Source organism: Nicotiana tabacum, chromosome 13 (genome assembly GCF_000715075.1).
Source record: "Nicotiana tabacum cultivar K326 chromosome 13, ASM71507v2, whole genome shotgun sequence".
In the NCBI taxonomy this organism is placed as follows: Eukaryota; Viridiplantae; Streptophyta; class Magnoliopsida; order Solanales; family Solanaceae; genus Nicotiana; species Nicotiana tabacum.
In genome coordinates, this window is record NC_134092.1 from 47,316,013 (window position 1) to 47,338,975 (window position 22,963).

Sequence of the window (22,963 nt, forward strand, 5' to 3'; positions counted from 1 at the left end):
TAGCTTGAGCACAGAGATTTTGATTATGTGAGAACGTGCTTTTGGGACTTATATGTTCGGTAGTGTTCCTATGAGTGGAATTTATGGCTCGATGACCAGTGGGCCTGACCTGACCTCGTCACTACTCTACCGAGGTTAGGCTTGGCACTTACTGGGTACCGTTGTGGTGTACTCATGCTACTCTTCTGCACATATTTATTTCACGACCCAAAAACCTAACCTGTCGTGATGGCGCCTGTCGTGAAACTAGGCAAGCCTAAATCTTACATTTTTCCATTACAGTAAAAACATCTTTTTAAATTAACAGCGAAAGGGTTTAACATTAATAAAAGCTCATTTGAACACTGAATCTACCCAAAATACAATACAACTGTTCCAATAATCGTGGCGTCACTAAGTACATGAGCGTCTAATAACCGGAACATAGTCCACAAAAATGTCTATAGAAATAAACTCAAAAGTACAGATAGACTTAGGAAGAGAAAAATCAAGGTCTTTGAACGTCGTGCAGCTACCTCAATAATCCATGACCCCAAATGTAGAAAACTCAGCAGCCGCTGTCGTGACCAGAAACACCTGGATATGCACACAAGGTGCAGGGAGTAACGTGAGTGCATCAACTCAGTAAGTAACAAGTCCAAACTTTGGACTGAAAGGTAGTGACGAACTCAACCTCAACAGGTATAATAGAAATAAATGTACAGAAATGTAGGCATGCTTTCAAGTCAAATATACAGCTCAAAATAGTAAAGGAAATACAGATCTGAACAGAGTAAGGTATACCACTCAGCTATCTCTACATTCCAATGCACGGACTGTATGAAATGCACCATGTGCCCCACTCTCAAGTATTCAACCACTCGGTACTGTATATGGCCATCCGGCCCAGGGAAATCCATCCCAAAACATATACAACACTGACTATAAGTCACCAGTACCGAGTAAAAAGGGCAATCCAGCCCTGTGGAGAAATCCATCTCCTAGTATCAAGTACTTCGGACAAATACATGTCTAGGGAAATCTATCCCTCAATAATATCATCCGCGCTCACTGGGGGTGTGTTACAAACTCCGGAGGGGCTCCTACAGCCCAAGCGCTATCATAATCATCAGAATAACTGCTGCGGCATGCAACCCGATCGCATAACTGTCACTCATAACCAGGCTCTTGGCCTCACTCAGTCATCAATCTCTCCAGTCTCACCCATGGGCTCACAATGTCATGAAAATAACCCGGACAATGATATGATGAACCAATAACTAACTAAGACTGAGATATGATATAAAAATGCATGAACAGGTCTGAGTACGGAATATTAATAAAAATAATGAGATGACAGGAAGAATTGACCACTATGGGTCCTAACAATACCAGCATAAAGCCTAAACATGATATATAGCATAATTTACAGCTCAATTACTTTATCACATAAAGAAAGCATGGATATCAATAGGATAGAGTCACTAAACGGTGCCATGGAATCACCCAGGTCACAATTCTCACAGTGCACGCCCGCATGCCCGTCACTTGGCATGTGCGTCATCTCAATACCCTGCACATAACACAAAAGTTGGGGTTTCGAACCCTTAAAACCAAGTTTGAAAGCGTTACTTACCTTGAACTGATCAAAATCCTAGTCTGAAATGCCTATTCCTCTCAAATCATCATTTGGCTTGCTCAGTATCGGATTTGGCTTGTTCGTGGCTTGTGCTGAGTATTACGCATGAAGAATGAGAATACGAGCTTTGTGTTATGCCCTGACCTCGGGGAGCGTGACCGACGCTCAACCGAGATAACCCGGCCAAGCAAGCCTGTACAATGCCTTCTACCCAGACTCATCCATGAATAAAGAGAAGGTATATTTCATTAATTATACAATGAGAAGGTTACATGAACAATCCAAATTTCATTATCGATAGAACTTCATTCAAGATTCCCCCAAAATATTACATTACACATTCATAGTTTAGAAGTGGAAACATATGATACAAATACAACATTTCTAATTTGATTTCCCAAAACAAAGGTACCACCCACGCTTTATCTACAGAGCCTCTAATAGATACAAAAGAGTAGCATGATGGTTTCGGCAACAAGGCTGCGGCTATACCTCAAAACAATATACATAGAGGACAAGAGATACAAGACCTCGAAATGCAATGGGGCTCACCAAGTCAGCTGAGGAGAAGGTGTACTACTATCAATAATCAATACCACCTGCTATGGAACCACCTGCATCCATTAAAGATGCAGCGCTCCCAGCAAATGGGACATTAGTATATATGAAATAGTACTAGTATGTAAAACTAAACACCCTCTCAATAGAATGAGTAACAGTAAAAGGAGAAGGAAACATGAAATCAATAAGAGCCTCAAACAGTATCAAGGTGTCAAGTTAAGAGAAAAGTAAATTTCAATACTTTTAAGTTGGGAGATCTTTAGTACCGATATACAAGCACGCGTAGTTTCGGGGTTAGGTTATTTTGACCTACCCTTCCTCGGTGACTAAACGATACTCCCAAAGCATTTATTATTTAAAGGATTTACAACTCATTTCATAATCTTTCACATATCTTTCCATATTTATCGACACTAGTGGCCACAATTGTAATATCATTCTCGGCACGTCGGCCGTATTTCATGTTTCATACTCACCCCTATAAATTTCAGGTGTTACCAATGATTATCATCAATAAGAGAATTTCAAATCAAGACCCTAAGTACACATATGAGCAAACAAGAGTCTTAAGCACATTGAGTTTCTCTACCACGATTAGGCATACTATCTTGTAATTGAAACATGGTTTTTAAATCTCAACACCTTTGATACATTGATCATACTAAATTACATTCTCAGAAGGAATCATGATATGATAGGAACATTTGGAACACATTTTGGGTACATACATCTATCAACACAACACTTATTTTACGATAATCATATCTATTAGGAAGAACTCGGAATATGAGGCATAAGAAATTGAGCCAAACATAATCGCAACTTACGAGGACATCATGGAAATCGATTCTACAAGAGGAGTTTAGCCAACATACCTCGCTTGAGCTTCCTTAAATTACTACAATGTTCTGAAAATCCTAACGACTTCAATCTATTAGAAACTTGACAAATTTGAACCATAATTAGGAAGATACTCGGGGTTTCAGCTCATTTGAGCATTTTATCAAGCACTAGGTGTGCATTAAGGTTTCAAGATCCTCTTATGGTGTATTCCTTTACCCTACAATAAATCCCCACTTCAATAGGCCACCCACAAATACTCCACAATCTTCCTACCCCTTTTATTAGTACATGCATGCATAAATAACAACTCTTATTCTGAAAACCTTCTTCCCCATTACCTATTCCCAACCCAAATTTCGAAATTAAAGGTTAGGGCTAGAATCTTACCTCTTGGATGAAGGCCTTGTGAGTTATCCTTGTGAATTCTTCCAGAATTGAGCAAAGATTGATGAACAAATAGCTTAGGAATTCTTATTCTCACTCTAGACCACTTTCCTCTCATTAAAATATTAGTTTGAACCTTCTAAAATGACCCCTAAGGCTGTTTTATAAAAATGGGGTCGGGTTTTAAAACCAGAAAATGGTCCCTCCGAACTCAACTTTGTGGTCGCAGAGTGCACCGCAGATCAGGTTTTGCGGCCAGCAAAATGGACCGCAGAAATGGTCCCAAAAACTAGGCTAGTCTGGCCCAGTCTGCGGCCAGGTTTGCGGCCCGCATATCAACTGTGCGGCCGCAGAATGAACCGCAAAATCTCCCTTCGCAAATCTTCATGCTGGATCTGCGATGGATGTGCGACCCGCAAAACGATTATGCGGTCGCATAGTTGACCGTAAAACAACCTCCAAAATTGGCCGATTTCTCTGCTTCACTCTGCGGTGGATCTTTGGTCCGCAGATCAGTTCTGCGGTCGCATAATGGACCGCAGAAAATGCCCTGCAAATACGACCCCAAGATCGCAAAAGCGATCCCAGACCTTAACGCAAAAGTAAACAATTGTTCGCAAATAAGGAATACCAGCCCCCGGCTCCCAGTTCGCAAATATGATCGTATGACCACAAAAGCGAGGCTCGCAAATGTGAGCTTGACCTCACAATTACGAGATCTGCAATAGACACCAGCAACTGGAATGCACCAGCAGTTGCATAATTATCCAAACTGAATCAAAATTCGCCCGAAACTCACCCGAGCCCCTCAGGCTCTAAACCAAACATGCACACAAGTGTAATAACATCCTACAAACTTTCTCTCTAACTCAACTCATCAAATAACACGAATCGATCAACAAAACTCAAGAAATTCAACTTTAGAACTCATTTTCTCAATGTTTCACAGCGCCTTCTGAAATGCGCTCGGGTCACCCCGGACCCCAACCAAACATGCGTACAAGTCCAAAAACATCATATGAACCTACCGGAATCATCAAAACACCGATCGGAGGTCATTTATCAAGAATGTTGACCGTGGTAAACTCAAGTCCCATTTTAATCAAAAAATCACGTTTTCTTCAAAATTTTACGTAAAAAGTTTTTGAAAAACATCACGAACCACGCACGCAAATTAAGAAACATCAAATAAAACTAATAGAGGTCTCAAAACACGGAAATAAAGGCTATTACTCAAAATGACCTATTAGGTCATCACATTCTCCACCTCTACAATAAACATTCGTCCTCGAATGGACATAGAAAAGTACCTGGACTAGTAAAAAGGTAGGGGTATCTACTCCGTATACCGGACTCGGACTACCACATAGCCTCCGCAATTGGGTGGCGGCTCTATCGCACTTTCAAAGAAGGAAAACTCTTAGATCTCAAATTGCGAACCTACCGGTCTAGAATAGCTACCGGCTCTTCCTCATAGATTAGATTTTCATCAAGGTGCACCGTGATGAAGTCCAAAATATGTGATCTATCCTCATGGTATTTCCGAAGCATGGTAACATGATATAGCGGATATACCCCTCCCAGATTAGGAGGCAATGCAAGCCTATAAGTAACTTCCCCAACTATCTCCAAGATCTCAAACATGCCAATAAACCTCGAGCTCAACTTACCCTTCTTCCCAAACCGCATCACGCCCTTCATAGGTGAAACTCGGAGAAGAACCTTCTCACCCGCCATATAAGCCACATATCGAACCGTCCGGTCATCATAACTTTTCTACCAAGATTGAGTTGCACAAAGTCGCTCCTGAATCACCTTAACCTTTTCCATAACATCACACACCAAATAAGTGCCCAACAATCTAGCCTCTACGGGCTCAAACCAACCAATCGGTGAACGACATCGCCTCCCATGCAAGTGCTCGTACGGAGACATGGATTCTCGACAGATAGCTGTTGTTGTAGGTGATTTCTGCAAGCAGTAGAAATTAATCCTATGAACCTCCAAAATCAATAACACAGTCACGTAATATGTCCTCCAAGATCTAAATAGTGCGCTCGGACTGTCCGTCTATTTGAGGATGAAATGCGGTACTCAACTCGACCCACATGCCCAATTCAGCTACACGGATCTCCAAAAATGCAATGTGATTTGCGTGCTTTAGTCATAAATGATGGAAATGGTCATGCTGTGCAAGCGGAAAATCCCTCGAATGTAAATCTGAGCCAATCACTCTGAAGAATATGAAAACTTAGTCAACATGTCCACAATAACCCAGACTGCATTATATTCCTCAAGGTCAGTGGTAAGCCTACCACAAAATCCATAGTGATGCACTCCAACTTCCACTCCGGTATCTCCAATCTCTGAGTTAATCCATCTGGGTTTTGATGTTCATACTTCACTTGTTGACAATTCAAACACCGAGATACATATGCAGCAATATCCTTCTTTATCCTTCGCCACCAATAATGTTGTTTCAAGTCGTAGTACATCTTCGTGACATCTTGGTGAATGGCATAGCGCGAACTATGAGCCTCCTCAAGGATCAACTCTCTCAACCCATCAACATTTGGAACACAAATTCGGACCTAAAGCCGCATAACCCCATCATCACCAATCACAACCTCCTTAGCACCACCCCGCTGCACCGTATCTTTCAACATCAATAAGTGAGGATCATCAAACTGGCGAGCCTTGATATGCTCCAACAACGATGACTGTACCACAACACAAGAAAGAACCCGACTAGGCTACGAAATATCTGATCTCACAAATCGATTAGCCAAGGCCTGAACATCCATAGCTAGTGGACTCTCCACTACCGGTAAATATGTCAAACTGCCTATGCTCTCAGCCTTCCTACTCAATGCATCGGCCACTACATTGGCCTTTCCCGGATGATATAATATGGTGATATCATAGTCTTTTAACAACTCTAACCATCCCCGCTGCTGCAAATTAAGGTCTTTCTGCTTGAACAGGTGCTGGAGACTCTAATGGTTGGTATGGACCTCACATGGAATGCCATAAAAGTAGTGCCACTAAATCTTCAGCTCATGAACAATGACTGCCAACTCTAAATCATGCACAAGGTAATTTTTCTCATGAACCTTCAACTTTCGAGACGCATAGTCAATCACCTACAGTCCTACATCAACACCGTGCCAAGACCAATACGTGATGCATCATAATACACAGTGTAAGATCCCGCACCTATCGGAGACACCAACACTAAGGTTGTAGTCAATGCAGTCTTGAGCTTCTGAAAGCACAACTCATATTCGTCGAACCATCTGAAAAGAGCACCCTTCTGGGTCAACTTGGTCAATGGGGCTGACATAGATGAAAACTCCTCCATGAACCGGAGATAACAACCCGTCAAACCCTAGAAGCTCCGAATCTCTGTAGTTGAAGTAGGTCTAGGCCTGTTCTGAACTGCTTCTATCTTTTTAGGATCCACCTTAATGCCCTCGGAAGATACAACATGGCCCAAAAAGGCAACCGAGTCCAACCAGAACTCACACTTCAAAAACTTGGCGTATAATTGACGATCCCTCAAAGTTTGAAAATGATGCGAAGATGCTGCTCATGCTCCTCTCAACTGCAGGATTAAACCAAAATATCATCAATAAAGACGATAACAAAAGAAAACAAATAGGGCTTGAACACCTAGTTCATCAAATCCATAAAGGATGTTGGGCATTAGTCAATCCAAACAACATCACCAAAAACTTGTAGTGGCCATACCGAGTCCAAAAAGCTATCTTAGGGACATCTGATGCCTATTCTTTAATTCATGATAGCCAGATCTCAAGTCAATCTTCAAAAACACCTTGGAACCTTGAAGCTGATCAAATAAATCATTAATACTTGGCAACGGTACTTGTTCTTGATAGTGACCTTGTTCAACTATCGATAATCTATATGCATCCCCATCGTTCCGCCCTTTTTTTTCACAAACAACACCGGTTTACCCCAAGGCGAGACACTAGGTCTAATGAAACCCTTATCAAGCAAATCCTATAACTGCTCCTTCAATTCTTTCAACTCAACTAGGGCCATAAGGTATGGTGGAATAGAAATAGGGTAAGTTCCCGAAACCAAGTCAATGCAGAAATTGATATCTCTATCAGGTGGCACCCCCGGCAAATCTGTATGAAACACCTCTTGGAACTCGCGTACAACTGGTACTGAATCCATGGCAGGAACCTCTCACTAGGATCACAGATATAGGCCAAATATGCCACACACCCCTTCTCGACCATATGCCGAGCCTTCACATAAGATATGATCCTACTAGTGGAATGACCAGGAGTCCCTCTCCACTCCAATCGAGGAAACCCCGGCATCGCTAATGTCACAGTAATGGAGTGATAATCCAAAATAGCATGATAAGGAGACAACTAGTCCATGCCTAAGATCACGTCAAAATCCACCATATAAAGTAATAGAAGGTCTACCCTAGTCTCATAGCTCCCGATAGTGACCAAACAAGCATGATATACCCGATCTACCACAATAGAATCCCCAACATGCATAGACACATAAATAGGAGCACTCAAAGAATCATGAGACATATCCAAATATGAAGCAAAATAGGATGACACATATGAATAATTGGAACCCGAATAAATAGAACTAATGCATTTCCATGGCAAACTAGAACAATTGTGATAACCACATTCGACAACTCTACGTCAGGTCTAGCTGGGAATACATAGAAACAGGGCTGAGCCCTACCACTTTGACCTCCGCCTCTCGGAAGGCCTCTAACTGGTTGGCCTCCACCTCTAATGGCTTGACCACCATCTCTGCCTGCCTGATCCCCATCACTAGCTGGCCGGGCGAACGATTGAGCAGATGGTGCTAGAATCATGGAATGAGTACCCTACCGTGGTTTGCTACTCCTTAATCTAGGACATTACCTCCTGATATGACATGTGTCGCTGCACTCAAAGCAACCCCTCAGTTGTCGCAACTGTTGAGTTTGAGACAATCCCTAATGACCCGAATGACCACCGTAGTAATTCTGTAGTGGTTGTGCACTAATAGAAGCTGAATGCGTGCTGAATACTGACTGCTCAGGATGAGACCCATAATAACCACGACTTCCCGAAGCACTGTGTGCTACTTGAAGCATTAATTGAATCGGACTGGGAGGACGACCTCTACCAAATAAACCCCTACCTCTAGATGAGGCGCCACTGAAACCGCCAAAATGTAGGTCCCTCCACCCCTCTGACGATATAGCAGGTCTCTCCCTGAGTTGCGTAGCAATAACGGGTTGAACTACTCCAACTGCTGGAACTGCCAACGTATGATATATGGGAGCCATCTGCTCGGAGTGTGAGTAGTGGGAGTTTGGGCTACTCCCCTAGCATGAGAGACAACTGGTTCTACAGGAAATTTATCATCCTGGGCCATACTCTCCATAAGTCCCGCTAAGCGGACTAGGGCATCCTGAAGTACGAGGGTGGAAATGAACCCCTCTAGTAGCTGAGTTGTTACAACTAGCACGTTCTGAACGGGTACCTCCTCCTCCTGCTCGATCTGAGGCTCTGTGATACGGGCTCTAGGATGAGCTCTACCTTTGGCTCGACCTCAGCCCCGACCCCTACCCCTACCCCTAGTAGTGGCTGCAACCTGGGGCTCCGGCTCCTGTCTGGCTCTGGATGTTGTGCGTGTCCTCACCATGTGTGAGCGAGCAAGAATAGAATGTTTCAAACTCAAAGATAGAATACAATGGCACGATAGAGAAAGAAGTAAAATTTTCCTAAAGCCCTATAGCCTCAAGAATATAAATACAGACGTCTCTATACCGATCATCCAGACTCTACTAAGCTTTCTCATGACTTGTGATACCTGGGCCACCTAGGTCTCTTATACCAACTTTTCACGACCCAAAATCCCAATCATATGGTCGTGATGGCGCCTAACATCCACTTGCTAGGCAAGACAATATTAGAAAATTAATTGACCATTTTTAACAGTTTAAAAGCAAAACAGTGACAATAATAACTAACGATTGGTGAAAAATGAAATACATATGATAAATCCATAAATACCACGGTCTATACTAAGCTCAAAAATTCGTTGTCACCAATACATACAATACCTGTTACAGCTTGCAACCCGATCCCAACATTTATCGCAATATTTATTGCGGCGTGCAACCCGATCCCAATATCATATCATATCATTACTGTTATGGCACAACCCTATCCCAACAATTATCACAATATCTATTGCTGCGTGCAACCCGATTCCAATATCATATCATATCATTATTTGTTGCTGCGTTCAACCCGATCCCAATATCAATTCATTTCAATACTGTTGCGGCGTGCAACCCGTTCCCAATATCAACTCATTAACATAAATCACTCAACACAATTAATTACGTAATCACAACACAAAAGGGAAATGAAACGTACGGAACATCAAGGAACTACGAACACCAACAGAGAATAACCAATACCTCGTAATCACAAACCTTGACAATTCATTAATACAAGAATAGCTAAATGGCTCACATAATCGGAATAACCTAATAAAGTGCATTAAGTAATATAAGGACAAAAAATACAAGTAATAAACATGAGACAATGAAAATATACAATTAATGCAGGTAGGCACATGTAGCAGGTAAGCAGAAATTGAGTGAGAAAAGAACAAATCGTAAAAGGTAATAGCTAAATGACAGTTAATAGGTAAGGAACGGATAACAAGTAAGAACATGTAGCAATCAAAATATATAACAAGAGATAATATGGAATAAGTGATGACAAGAAAGTATATAGCCCAACCCGCATGCTTTAACCCATGACATTGCATATACACTCGTCACCTCACATATAGGCCGTTACCACACATAATTCAAGAAACAAATAGACCAACAAGCCCTAATTCTCACAAATAAAAGTTAGACATGATACTTAACTCTTTTTGCAACCAAATCAACAACCAATCACGGCTTTTCCTTTCGAACAAGCCTTCAAACCAACCAAATCTAGCCAAATATTGTTCAAACAATTCAAAATAAGCTTTAGAAACTACCCATGAATGAAAAAGGTTCAATCTTTGATAAAATTTAAAAAGTCAACAAAAAGCGTGTCAAGCTTCGCAAATGCGAAGCTGCTCCACTCAGCAAGGTAATGCAAATGCGACCCCAAGATCGCAAAAGCGATCCTAGACCTTAATGCAAAAGCGAACAATTGCATGCAAATGTGGAATCCCAGCCCCCAGCTCATATTTCGCAAATACGATCGTGTGGCCACAAAAGTGAGGCTCAAAAATGAGAGCCTGACCTCGCAATTGCGAGATCTGCAATAGACACCAGCAACTGAAATGCACTAGCAGTTGCATAATTATCAGAACTCATCTGATACTCACTCGAGCCCCTCGGGCTCCAAACCAAACATGCACACAAGTGTAATAACATTCTTTAAACTTGCTAGCTACCTCAAATCATCAAAATAACATCAAATAACACGAATCAATCATCAAAACTCAAGAATTTCAACTTTAGAACTCATTTTCACAATGTTTCACTTAACGCGCCGAAATGCGTTCGGGTCACCTAGGACCCCAACAAAATATGCGTACAAGTCTAAAAATATCATAAGAATCTAACGAAATAGTCAAAATACCAATCCGAGATCGTTTATCAAGAATATTGACTGTGATCAACTCAAGTTCCATTTTAAGCCAAAAATTACTTTTTCTTCAAAACTTTCCGAAAAATGACATGGACCACGCATGCAAATAAAAAAAATATCAAATGAAGCTAATAGAAGTCTCGCAACATGAAAATAAAGGGTAGTACTCAAATGACCTATCAGGTTATCATAGAGGTGGGCTGGCAGGCTGTCAGGTTCACTTTTATGAACTACGGATCGCATTTGCGATCAGGCGCTTGGGCTAGGAAAAATCGCATTTGCGATAAAATGCTCGCTTTTGCGAAAGGGGAGGATATCGCAAATGAGAAGTCTAAGTCACACTTGCGACATCCCCAGTGTTCAGCAGACATCACATTTGTGATACTTGTCGCATTTGCGGGGTTCACAAATTTGTGACTTTTATAGCTGGACAAAATAATGGAATTTCGGGACTTAGCTTCACTTGTCACATTTTTGAGCCCTAGACTCCATGGGAGGCAATTTTGAGGAGAGATTTTTATACTAAACTATTGGGTAAGTGATTTTGATCTATTTTTTATTACAAAACATAATTGTTTATGAGATTTAACATCTATACCATGAGAATTTAAGAGAATATTTGGAGAATTTTGACTATGTTTTGAAAAATAAAAATTTGAGATTTGAGAGTCAAATTGGACTCGGATATAAAAAAAATACATATATGGACTCGGGGATTGATGGGTAGTCGAGATCTACCCTTGGACTCGGGTTTTGACTGGGCAAGCCGGGGGTTGTCTTTTGTTGACTTTTGGAGAATTGTAAAAAAATATTAACTTCATTGCTCGAAATTAGTTTCTCTTGCATTGTTTGATATTATTAAGTCTTTTTGGTTAAATTTGAGCCGTACTGAGGTAAATTTTAAAGGAAAAGCTATTTTTGAGTGTTGATTTGGCTTAACTGAGGTAAGTATATTACCTAACATTGTATGGGGGAAGGAATTACCCTGTAGGATTTGGTCTAATTACATTATTCTAATTATATGAAAGACGTATACACGAGGTGACGAGTGTGTACCCAGACTTATATATGATAATTGATCGATTTAGACTCTTAGGTTATTTATATGTATTTAATTGAAGTTGTTGTTACATGGAATATCTTTCATTGTTGAGTTATATTTCCCATCTCATTGTGTTGTTATTGAAATTCTTGTACACATTGTTGTTAAGCCATGGGCTATGTATTGTTTTGATAGTGGTATTATTATTTTGGAAATGTTATGGCATATGAGCATGTGTGGTGCAAGTTGATGATTATGTTGTGATGAGATGCGCATGCGGCGGTATAAGGGTAGTGTTATTGATATACATGCAGCGAGATAAGGGGGATTTATGCCCGTGTTGCTAGTAAGGGAAATTAATTCATTTGAAACACACGCGTAGGGATAAGGGGGGCTAAAAAGTGTGAAACTATTTCCGGAAAAATATTTTTAAAAATAAATTTAAGGCTCACGCGGCGTCATAAGGAATATTTGAGATCTGTGACTTGTGATTATGAGGTGTGGTACATCGGGGTGATTCTTGTTGTAAATCTTGTGTTGGAACGACTTGATTATTTGAACAGTCATGTGTTTTTATTAATTGATTTCACTTGTATTTTAACTGTGTCCTGATTATTTTGTTGTTTTATCACATGTTTAATCTTTGTTGCCATTTATTGCTTTTACTTTATGTTATTAGCTTTATATTAATATTTCGTACAGGTTTCCATATCTAGTAAGTGTCTTTACTTGTACCTCGCCACTACTCCACCTACGTTAGTCTTGATACTTACTAGGTACCGATTGTGGTGTACTCATATTACGCTTCTACACATTTTCTAAAGATCTAGTTACATCGGATCATGCAGGACGATAGAGAGTTGAGTTGAACTTGAGTTGCGGAGACTTCAAGGTATACCTGCTGTTCGCGCTTGAATGTCTCAGAGTCACCTTCTGTTGTCTTTCATTAATACTGTCAATTGAATTCCAAAACAGTTTTGTATTTAGAGATTTTTAGTGTATTTCAGTAGAGCTTATGACTCCGTACTACCGGTTTTGGGGATATATTACCATTATTCTGTTATGTCATTTATCAATTTAATTTAATAGCTAGGTTGTTTATTTCTATTAAATCTCAGTATATGTTAAGCTTACCTAGTCTTAAAGACTAGGTTCCATTATGATCCTAAAGGTGAAATTTTGGAGTCGTCACAACATGAAATTACTCACAGAGAAAAACCTCTCAGAACGCTTCTAGAATAAGCAAATAAGATTATAAATTTAAAACACATACGACAAGATCTAGACAAAATAAAGTATCGATATAATCTCCAGCTTCACGATTGGGTTCTACCAGGTTATCTCTCTCTTGCTCTCACGATTGGCATCTTGCTTTGTATTCTCTGAATATTCTCAATATAGGTTTTCAAGTTTGCAGGAAAACAATCTCAAAGTATATAAAGACACACATTAGCAACAAAGGTTAGAGATAAACAAGAAAAATATAAAAGATATCCTAACCATAGAGAATAAAGGAAGTATAAGGAAAATATATTTCTTTCTTTAGAATAAACTCCAAGTATAACTCTACTTCCTTATAAACATGGTCTCCAAGTTAACTTTAAACATTCTTTAAGATTCTCTATTATTTGAGCAGCTGTTACGTCATAAAATCCGAAATAAAATACTATCTCACGCAAAAGTGGATCCTACTCTCGCTAGAAATAAGTGACAACATTCTATAATAACCAACAAGTAGAACCAAGTCCTTCAGCTTGGTTTTAAGTTGTTTGCTTGTTAATCATCAAAACTCTAATTTTTAATAATGAATCATACACCTTCTAGGATTAAGTGTCAATCTCTACAATAACCAACTAGCAGGACCAGTTCTCTCGGCATGTTGAATTGGGGAGAAGAGATTAGTTAGGATATGAAACATCTTTAGCTTACTGAGGACATGACCCTAGATATATAGGAGAACATGAAGGTCAAAGATTAAGGTAAAACGTTTGTAGGTAGTTGAGCGATTTCTCTTAGTTATGTAAGAGAGAATAGTTCTAGTTTAGAGCATCTAAGTTGTCCCTCTTTTACTTATCTTCTCCGTATCAGTAATAATAATTTTATGCTACTTTATCTTATTCTTCAATTTTATGACTGCTTTTATTGTTTTACTTTGGTTAGCTTTATTATTTTTTGATTATCAATACCCTTTTTTCCTATACTTTCTTATTATAGCTTTTTTAATCTTTTAGTTTTTAAACCTGTTTTAAAAATGCTTTTTATGAGTCGAGGGTCTACCAAATATAGCCTCTCTATCCCAAAAAGTTAGCGGGCTGCGTATACCCCACCTTCTCCAGAGCCCACTTGTAAGATCACACTGGATATGTTGTTATTGTTATTATTTTTGAAGATGGAAGATTGAAGTCGATCAAACTAACATGACATTTTGATGTTTTCCATTCGAAGTGATGTGGATGAAACATATTTTGAAACGATGATTTAGAGTTTTGCATGTGTACTCTTCGTTCCTTGAGTCGAGTTGATTAAGATGGCAATTGAAACCAATTTCTAATTATTTACCCATAAAACGATACAGTTAAATTTGTTATGTAGTTTATAGACAAGCGAACTTATTTGATCTAAAGGTGATAATGAAATAAGAAAAAATAAGACTTAGAAATTGAAATTGAAGAAGATGACAAGCCTGGCTCCGAGCACAACGTCTCCGAGGACAGAAATGAGAGTAATATAAAAAAGCAAATAAAGTTGTTTAATTGAGAGTGAAAATGAAGTACAACATATGTTTTGCCAAGAATTTCGTATCTTACGATGGCTGCTGAACCTGCTATTTATAGCTATACCTAGGGAAACAAGATCATATGATCAAACCCCACTTAAATGATAATAAATTGGTCATTGATGAATATATAACGGTAGACCATAAATGCAAATATTCTCTGCAACGACTGCCCATTTAATATTAGATAATATTCTTCATTGAATGTTATTCGATGACAAATATTCGATCTTCTCCCGTTGACCATGCTCCCTTCGAGGTTCACCCTATGTCAATTGTAGCTATTGTTCCCGATACTGATTGTTACTTGATTCGCCTTTTACTTGTCTTTGGTTCCACGTATCATGTTATCATTTGCTCATTTATTATATAACTAATTTCACCATATACACTAACCCCTCTTGCTTGATTTTGTTTCTTTTTGTCTCTCATCTTTCAATTTCCAAGCTCCTTGTATCATTTTAGGTGGGTGACGATGTATTGGTCCACGCATCACCAGCATATCATTATTGCTAGATCATATGCTAACAAGTCTTAATATACCTTTTTACCAATTAAAAAAGGGGACATTTATGACATATATAACTGCTACGGTATAATATTTTGAGGGGATGAAAATGGATACAAGCGGATAATTATTTTATTCCACTGTGTTATTGAATATTTAAGTTCACAAGTTTTAAAAGTATTCTTTCCCTATCAAATTTTGTTTCAAAGTCAAACTAGGACAAAGAAATTGAAAATGGGAAATAAAAGTTATTAACGGTTAATATTTGTCTCACACTTGGTAGTATTTACGCGTATGCCTTAGTTATCATTCTTTTATTTTAAAGGCCACTTATCAGTTCATATAGTAACTTGTATAAGTAGAACTACACTAGCGGTGCATCTTCCTTCATCCTCTATCTATATAAGGGGAAAAAAGAAAATAAGCACCATGGCTAATTTGAGCAATAACATAACAGCATTCTTGAACTTCTTGGCATTCATGTGCTCCATCCCTATAATCACATCAGGCACCTGGCTAGCTTCAAAGCCCGACAACGAATGCATCCACTGGCTCCGATGGCCGATCGTCTTCATCGGAATCGCCATCATGTTGGTCTCTTTGACTGGCTTTGTCGGAGCTTACTGGAAAAAGGAAGGTCTTCTAGGTGTCTACTTGGTGTGCATGGCGATTCTCATCGTCCTTCTCCTCCTACTCCTCGTGCTCGCCTTTGTCGTCACCGGCCCATCTGGTTCCTATATGGTCCCCGGAAGGGCATACCGTGAGTACAGGCTTCAAGGATTTTCTTACTGGTTGAGGGATCATATTACTAGTGCTGATAACTGGGGGAATATTAGGGCATGTTTGGCTGATTCTGGTATTTGTCCTAGACTTAACAATCAGTATGTAACTGCTGAACACTTCTTTGCTGCTCATCTCTCCCCTATTCAGGTAAATCAATTTTTACTGTTCTGCATCTGGTGCAATTCTTTTAGGAATTTCACATAAATACTTCTTCTAGGCACTTTAATTTATTTCAAAAGAGAATTGTGCTCCTAACTTTAGCTAGCACTTAGTCAATCTCGAATAATTAAGATTAGACTGTCTTTATAGTAAAAGATAAAATAAGGTTTTTACATACATGCTTGCCAGCTTTTGCCTCTAGTCTAGGCGATGTTTGTAATTTGGCCCTTTAACTAGTATCGCACACACAGATGCTGCCTTTCAACTTTAGAATAAAAGATAGAATTTGACAACCATCTAAGCATCTTTTGTGTATTTCAAGCTGCTCTGCAGGAAATTTGACCCCTACCCTACTATTTAGCTTATAAACTAGTTGATTAAGCAATGTTTACCTAGATAATTTACTATTAGCTTAATTTTCTTGGGTGTTTTATATATTCTCATTTTCTTTTAACACTTGCCCTTTTTTTTTCTTCCTAAATTGCAGTCTGGATGTTGTAAGCCTCCAACAATCTGTGGATACCAGTATATGACCCCAATCCTGTGGACTAACCCAACAAACGCAATAGTAGATGCTGATTGCTCCATCTGGAACAATGACCCTAGCCAATTATGTTTTAATTGTGATTCTTGCAAAGCTGGTTTACTCGGAAACCTCAGAAAAGAATGGAGGAAATCTAATCTCATTCTCATCATAACTTTGGTGATTCTCATATGGGTTTATCTCATTGGTTGCTGTGCTTACAAAAACACCCTAACTAAACCACATTCCAAAAAATAGGTTTGGGCTTGATTTCCTTTTTGTTTACTATTCCAACTCCTAAAAAATATCATATCATGAAGTTACAATCTGAACAGGACTGTAATTGTTACAATTAGCCTCATAGCTATTGCAGTTCAGTTGATTTTTGTTCCTAGTAATTTGTGCTAAGAAAACAAATGATGATTTTGGCATTTATAATTTTGGTTTTTGATTTTGAAGTTATAGTTTCTTTATCAACGAGATTGTACATATTCCTTTGCACCACTTTATATCAATTAACGGGTTTGTCGACCAGTGGACCTCGAAGGAAACGGTTGTCACTATTCTATGCTCATTTTATTGGCCAAATTGAGAATCGAATCTAATTCCAAAGAGCAACATTTTACTTTATTTTATCTGGTCGGCAGAGGGCAAGATTCCCTTTCTTGAATGGACTGCAGTCAATAGTAGTAAGCCAAAAGGATCGGAAAAAGAAAAGAGATATCATTATAAAATAATTGGTTTAAATACTAACAAAATAAAGAATCTTACATTATTAGTATAGTTTAACCAATTATAACGGAACATACATTTTGTTTTTTAGACTAATTGATCAGGTTTGTTGTAACAATTACTTGTTCTTATACATAAATTTGAATGACCTAACCAATCATTTTAAATTTTAGAATCTCATTTATCTATTTGATGCCTCTCGTAGGTTGCTTTGGTGTTTTATGACTTGTAGGTGTAGATTTGGTTCTCGAGAGTGATTTGGAGCACTTAGTTCCTAACTAGTAGCCTTAAGTTGGAAGAGTTAACAAAGTTAATATTATGGGTAAACGAGCTCGGATTAGTGATTTGAATATTTCGATATGTTCGCATGACGACTTTGGACTTGTACGTATGTTCGGTTCAGGTCTCGAGTGGCCCTACGTTGATTCGACACTTTTAATTGGAAGTTTGAATATGAACTTAAGAAAGTTTGAGAATTTTGGTTTGATGCTTGATTCTTGGTGTTATGATATTTTTAGTGTTATGAGCCTTTGGACAAATTTGTATAGGGTATACAAACTTGTTAGGATGACTGGACAGGGTCCCGGGAGCTCAGGTGGGTTTCTAGGTAATTTTGTTGTACTTTAGAACATGTTGCACCTGTTAATTTTCTTATGCACAACAATGCACCGCGGTCGTGGAGCTAAGTCTTGCGATCACGTAGAAGGAATTGGACTAGGAGGAGATTTGCACTTCCAAATCGCAGAGATATTCCACGATCCCGTAGGATCGTCAGCTTGTGCAGCGCAGTCGCGTAAAGGATGTCGTAGTAGCATAGGAGCCAAGCTAGTTGGCCTTCGCGATAAGGTGAGCTTAGTTGCGATCTCGTAGAAGGATCGAGCTCCACATGCATATTTTGTCTAGATTTTGAGATTTAACTTATTTTCACCATCTTTGATTTTTGGAGATTGGGAGGAGGAGATTTTGAAGAAGGATTTCACCCAAATCTTGAGGATAAATAATACTTAGATTAATTCATAAACCTTGATTCCACATAGATTTTTGCATGTAAAATATGAAGTCAAAGAGTGAAATTTAGAATTTTTTGTCTAATGACTTATAAAAAAATAGATTTTATGTTTTTGAACACCGATTTGCGCTGAAATTTAAAAACTAATCATATATTTAAACTTGTGAGGTTATGGGTCAACGGAATTTGATCTTGGACTCGGGTTTTGACCATGTGTATCCAAGTTGACTTTTTGTTAACTTTTGAGATTTGGTTAAAGATTGAAACTTTATTTTTGAAATTGGTTTCGTTGACTTTATATGACCTCGTTAAGTATTGTTTGGCTAGATTTGGAGCGTTAAGAGGTCAATGATCAAGGAAAGGGTATATTGGAAGGTTGAAGCCTATTACAGATACGGTAAGTAGCTTGACTGACCTGGATTTGAGGAAATTTCGCATAAAATAAACTTATATGCAAGTACTGCATGTTGTGGGGTGAGGTATATACGAGGTGACGAGCGTATATGTGGGCACTAAGATTATATCATACTTGGGCTAGAGTTTAGGCTTCTTTGTGCTTTGCTTAAGATATATTTCTTCTTGCCTATGCTTTATTTGATTGTATGACTACTTGAGCAATATTAATCATGCTAGAAATTATGTCTAGGTATTTGATATTTTATTTAGACATGAAGGGCCATCCAGTATGTTGGATTATATGTTGTAGCCGTAGTCATATTTGTACACATACATATGTATCTCTGCATGGTGATTTTCTATGTCCATATGCATCATTATATGTTTATTGTTTTATTTATATGCATATATCCCTGCATATGATACTTTGTTATGGACTGAAGTTGGTACGATAGAATATTTCATACGATTATTACGATTTGGGCACGATGGTATAGTTCGTAATGACTGATTTATGAGATATTGATGATTCTTTCTTGAGCTATGATGCTCGGCGCATGGATTTCGATCCATCCACTCGGAATCACATGATCACTCATTTTACCTTGGGCCGTGTGTGCAGTGATATGAGGCACCTAGAAGGTGTCAATTGAGGAAGAGACAGAGTCTTGACATGCATGGACATTGTAGACTCATGTAGAGACATGCATATACATGCTACTTGATGCATATCATCCATATATATTGATGTAGTGCCTTACTTGCGTTCTTAATCAACTTACCTGGAAGGAGTGCTTAATAGTTGATTCTTGGCTGCATATCTTACTGTTTATGTTCGTGATTGCTTAGTTGATCCTTCGTTTATTGTATATTATTACGAGTTTATGGTTATAGAATTATATCACCTTTGTTTAAACTTTGCCACTACTTCACTGGGGTTAGACTTGATACTTACTAAGTATATGTTGATTTTATACTGATCATATTACACTTCTGCATATTTTTATGAAGATTCAAATATTGGTTCCAGCAGCTTTCAGGAGAGCGCTTAGTAGCTTGATTTGGAGACTTTGCGGTGAGCTGTTGTATTGTATTCATAGCTTATGGAGTCCTCTTCTTATCTATTCTACTTTTATTTTATTTCAGATAGTACTTTTACATTTGAGACTCAGTTGTACTCTATTTAGTTGCTCATGACTTTGTGATTTTGGGAGATTATTGTAGTATGTTTCGTATTTGGTTGATAATGTGAGACTTATTTAAGCTTGATCTATATCATAACACCAAATTATCATTTATTTGTCTTGCTTTAGTTAATTATGAATGTCGACTTACCTAACAGGTTAGGTTAGGTGCCATCACGACTATGGTAGATTTTTAGATTGTGACATTGTAATGACCTGACTGGTCGTTTTGAGTATTACAGCCCCGTTTTCTCATTTATTATTTATTATGTGTTCGTTTGTTGTTATGTAACTTGCCGGGTGGTTGATTTGGTTCCGTGGATATTTTAGAATGAAGTGGGACACTTAGTCCTAAGGTTGGAAGTCTAAGTTGAAAGAGTTGACCGGATATTGACTTGTATGTAAATGACTCCGAAATAGAGTTTTGATGGTCCCAATCACTCAGTATGCTGATTATGTACTTAGGAGTATGTCCTAATATTGGTTTTGAGGTCCGTAGGTGATTTTGGCTTGAATTGGCAAAAGTTGGAAAAGATGAAGTTTGGAGAGTTAAGAAGTTTAACCAAGAGTTGACTTTATTATTGCCGGGCTAGGATTTTGGTTCCAAAAGTTACAATATGTCCGTTATATCATTTATGACTTGTGTGCAAAATTGAGGTCAATCGGAATTGATTTGGTGTATTTCTGCATTGGTTCTAGAAGTTGAAAGTTCAACAGTTCATTAGGCTTGAATTGGGGTGCGATTTATGTTTTCGATGTTGTTTGATGTGATTTGAGGGTTCGACTAAGTTCCTATGATATTTTAGGATGTGTTAGTATGTTTGGATGGGGTCCTGGGTACCTCGGGTGAGTTTCGGGTTGATTGCGGATTGAGTTTGGCCTTGTAGAGCTGCAGAATTTCTGGTATCTGAGTGGCAGGTAAAGTTTGTTCTACGCGTTTGTGAAGAAGGCCACGCGTTCGCGAAGGTATATGGAGTTTGTGCATCCCGATCACGAGAAGGAGCTCGCGTTCACGTAGAAGGATGAGGCAGGTGGGGCACTAGGCGTGTAAGCTGTCGTGTTCACGGGAGATGGTTCACGATCGTGTAGGCATGGGTTCATTGGTCATCGCGTTCGCGAGGGAGTTCTCCCGTTCGCGTAAGATGATTTTTGGGCAGTTGAGTTTTTGTGCTTCGCGAATGCGAGGCACTTTTCGCGTTCGCAAAGAAGGACATCTAGACATCAGTAAATTATTTGAAAATCGAGGGTTTTGACCCATTTTTCATATTTTAAGCTAGAGACCTCGGTTTTGGGCGATTCTTGAAAGGATTTTCAAGGAGTTGATTGGAGTAAGTGATTCTAACTCAGATTTGGTTAATATACATGAATCTATCTTTATTTTTACTATTTAATTAGTGTTTTGGGTTGGAAAAATTGGAGAAAATTGTAGAATTTCATAAACTATATTTTGAGGATTTGAAAGGCGATTTGAGGTCGAAATTGGATGATTTTGGTATGGTTGGACTCGTTATTGAATGGATGTTCGAATTTTATAAATTTTATCGGATTCCGAGATGTGGGCTCTCGGGATTGACCTTTTGGGTTGACTTTTTGACTTTGGTTAAAGAACTTAGCTTTATCGTATATAATCGATTCCTATAGCTTGTATTGATTGTATTAAGTTATTTGTGGCTAGATTTGAGTAGTTCAGAGGCCAATTCGCGAGGCAAGGGCTTGTTGGAGTAGGGATTTGTGCGGTTTGAGGTAAGTAATACTTCTAAACTTGGTACTGAGGGTATGAATTCCTGAAATACGTGTTATGTGGTTGGTGTTGAGGTGACACATATGCTAGGTGACGGGCGTATGGGCCTGCACCGTGGTAATTATGACTTGGTTGATTTCGTGGTGCTGTGTAGTTATCAAATCTTGTTGTTATTCACGTAATATCCATATGTTAGAGTAATTGAGCTGCGAACCATGTTAGAAATCATGCTTAGGCTATATGCTTATTCTGTTGGGACTCACTGAGGTCGTTTATACTGTTGAGTTATTTGCTTAAATTGCAATTATGTACTCAGTCACATTTATCATTTGCATATCATATCCTAGTCTCTGTTATCATTTATTGTTACATCATGTATCATTGTTTGGGCTGATTGATGTGAGATTTGTGAGCCCAAGAGACTGGAGAGATTGATGACTGAGTCAAGGCCGAGAGCCTCATTGTGAGTGATATTTATGGGATCGGGTTGCATGATGCAGCATGCTTTATTGATTCATTATGGGATCGAGTTGCACGCTGCAACATTCCATGTTGGCTTATATTAGCGCTTGGGTAGGATCCGCCCCTCTAGAGTCCTACATACCAGCAGTGAGCGCAAGTACCGTTGAGTGCTGAGTGCGAGTGCTGAGTAATTGAGAGTGCTAAGCGATTGAGCATGCTGAGTAAGGTTGAATACCCCGAGAGTGTGAGTATATAAGTTTATCACTGTATTTCATTAGAGGTGACACGCATATTTGACATGTAGACATAGAGATGTAACATTCCTCATATTAGCTATACTTGACATATTTTATCAATATTGAGCTTAAACTGTTGAATTTGAAAGCATGTCTATATTTTTGTACTGTGTACAAACATATTTGAGACTTCTCTGAGTTATTACCGTTATTTCCCGGCCATACATGTACTGTTATTCTTTGGATTTGGATTGTACCTTGAGCTCGTCATTGCTTTCAGCCCAAGGTTAGTCCTATTACTTATTGAGTACATTGGGTCGGTTGTACTCACACTACACTCTGCAC

At 38.8% G+C, this 22,963-nt stretch overlaps 1 protein-coding gene across 3 annotated transcripts; it reads left to right on the forward strand.

The window, feature by feature from the left end:
- Window positions 1-15,637: 15,637 nt before the first annotated feature.
- On the forward strand, window positions 15,638-20,208 carry LOC107769712 (tetraspanin-2-like). Of its 3 annotated transcripts, XR_001644466.2 has the most exons (4): window positions 15,638-16,323; window positions 16,823-17,116; window positions 18,927-18,996; window positions 20,007-20,208. XR_001644466.2 is itself a non-coding variant. In XM_016588950.2 (3 exons), exons 1-2 carry the CDS (start codon window positions 15,823-15,825, stop codon window positions 17,114-17,116), a joined length of 795 nt encoding a protein of 264 aa, XP_016444436.1. In that variant the 5' UTR covers window positions 15,638-15,822; the 3' UTR covers window positions 20,007-20,206. The 3 variants fall into 3 exon arrangements, 2 of the variants coding, with proteins under 2 accessions (XP_016444436.1, XP_016444435.1); XM_016588950.2 differs by lacking the exon at window positions 18,927-18,996 and having other exon boundaries at window positions 20,007-20,206; XM_016588949.2 differs by lacking the exons at window positions 18,927-18,996; window positions 20,007-20,208 and having other exon boundaries at window positions 16,823-17,293.
- Window positions 20,209-22,963: the final 2,755 nt, after the last annotated feature.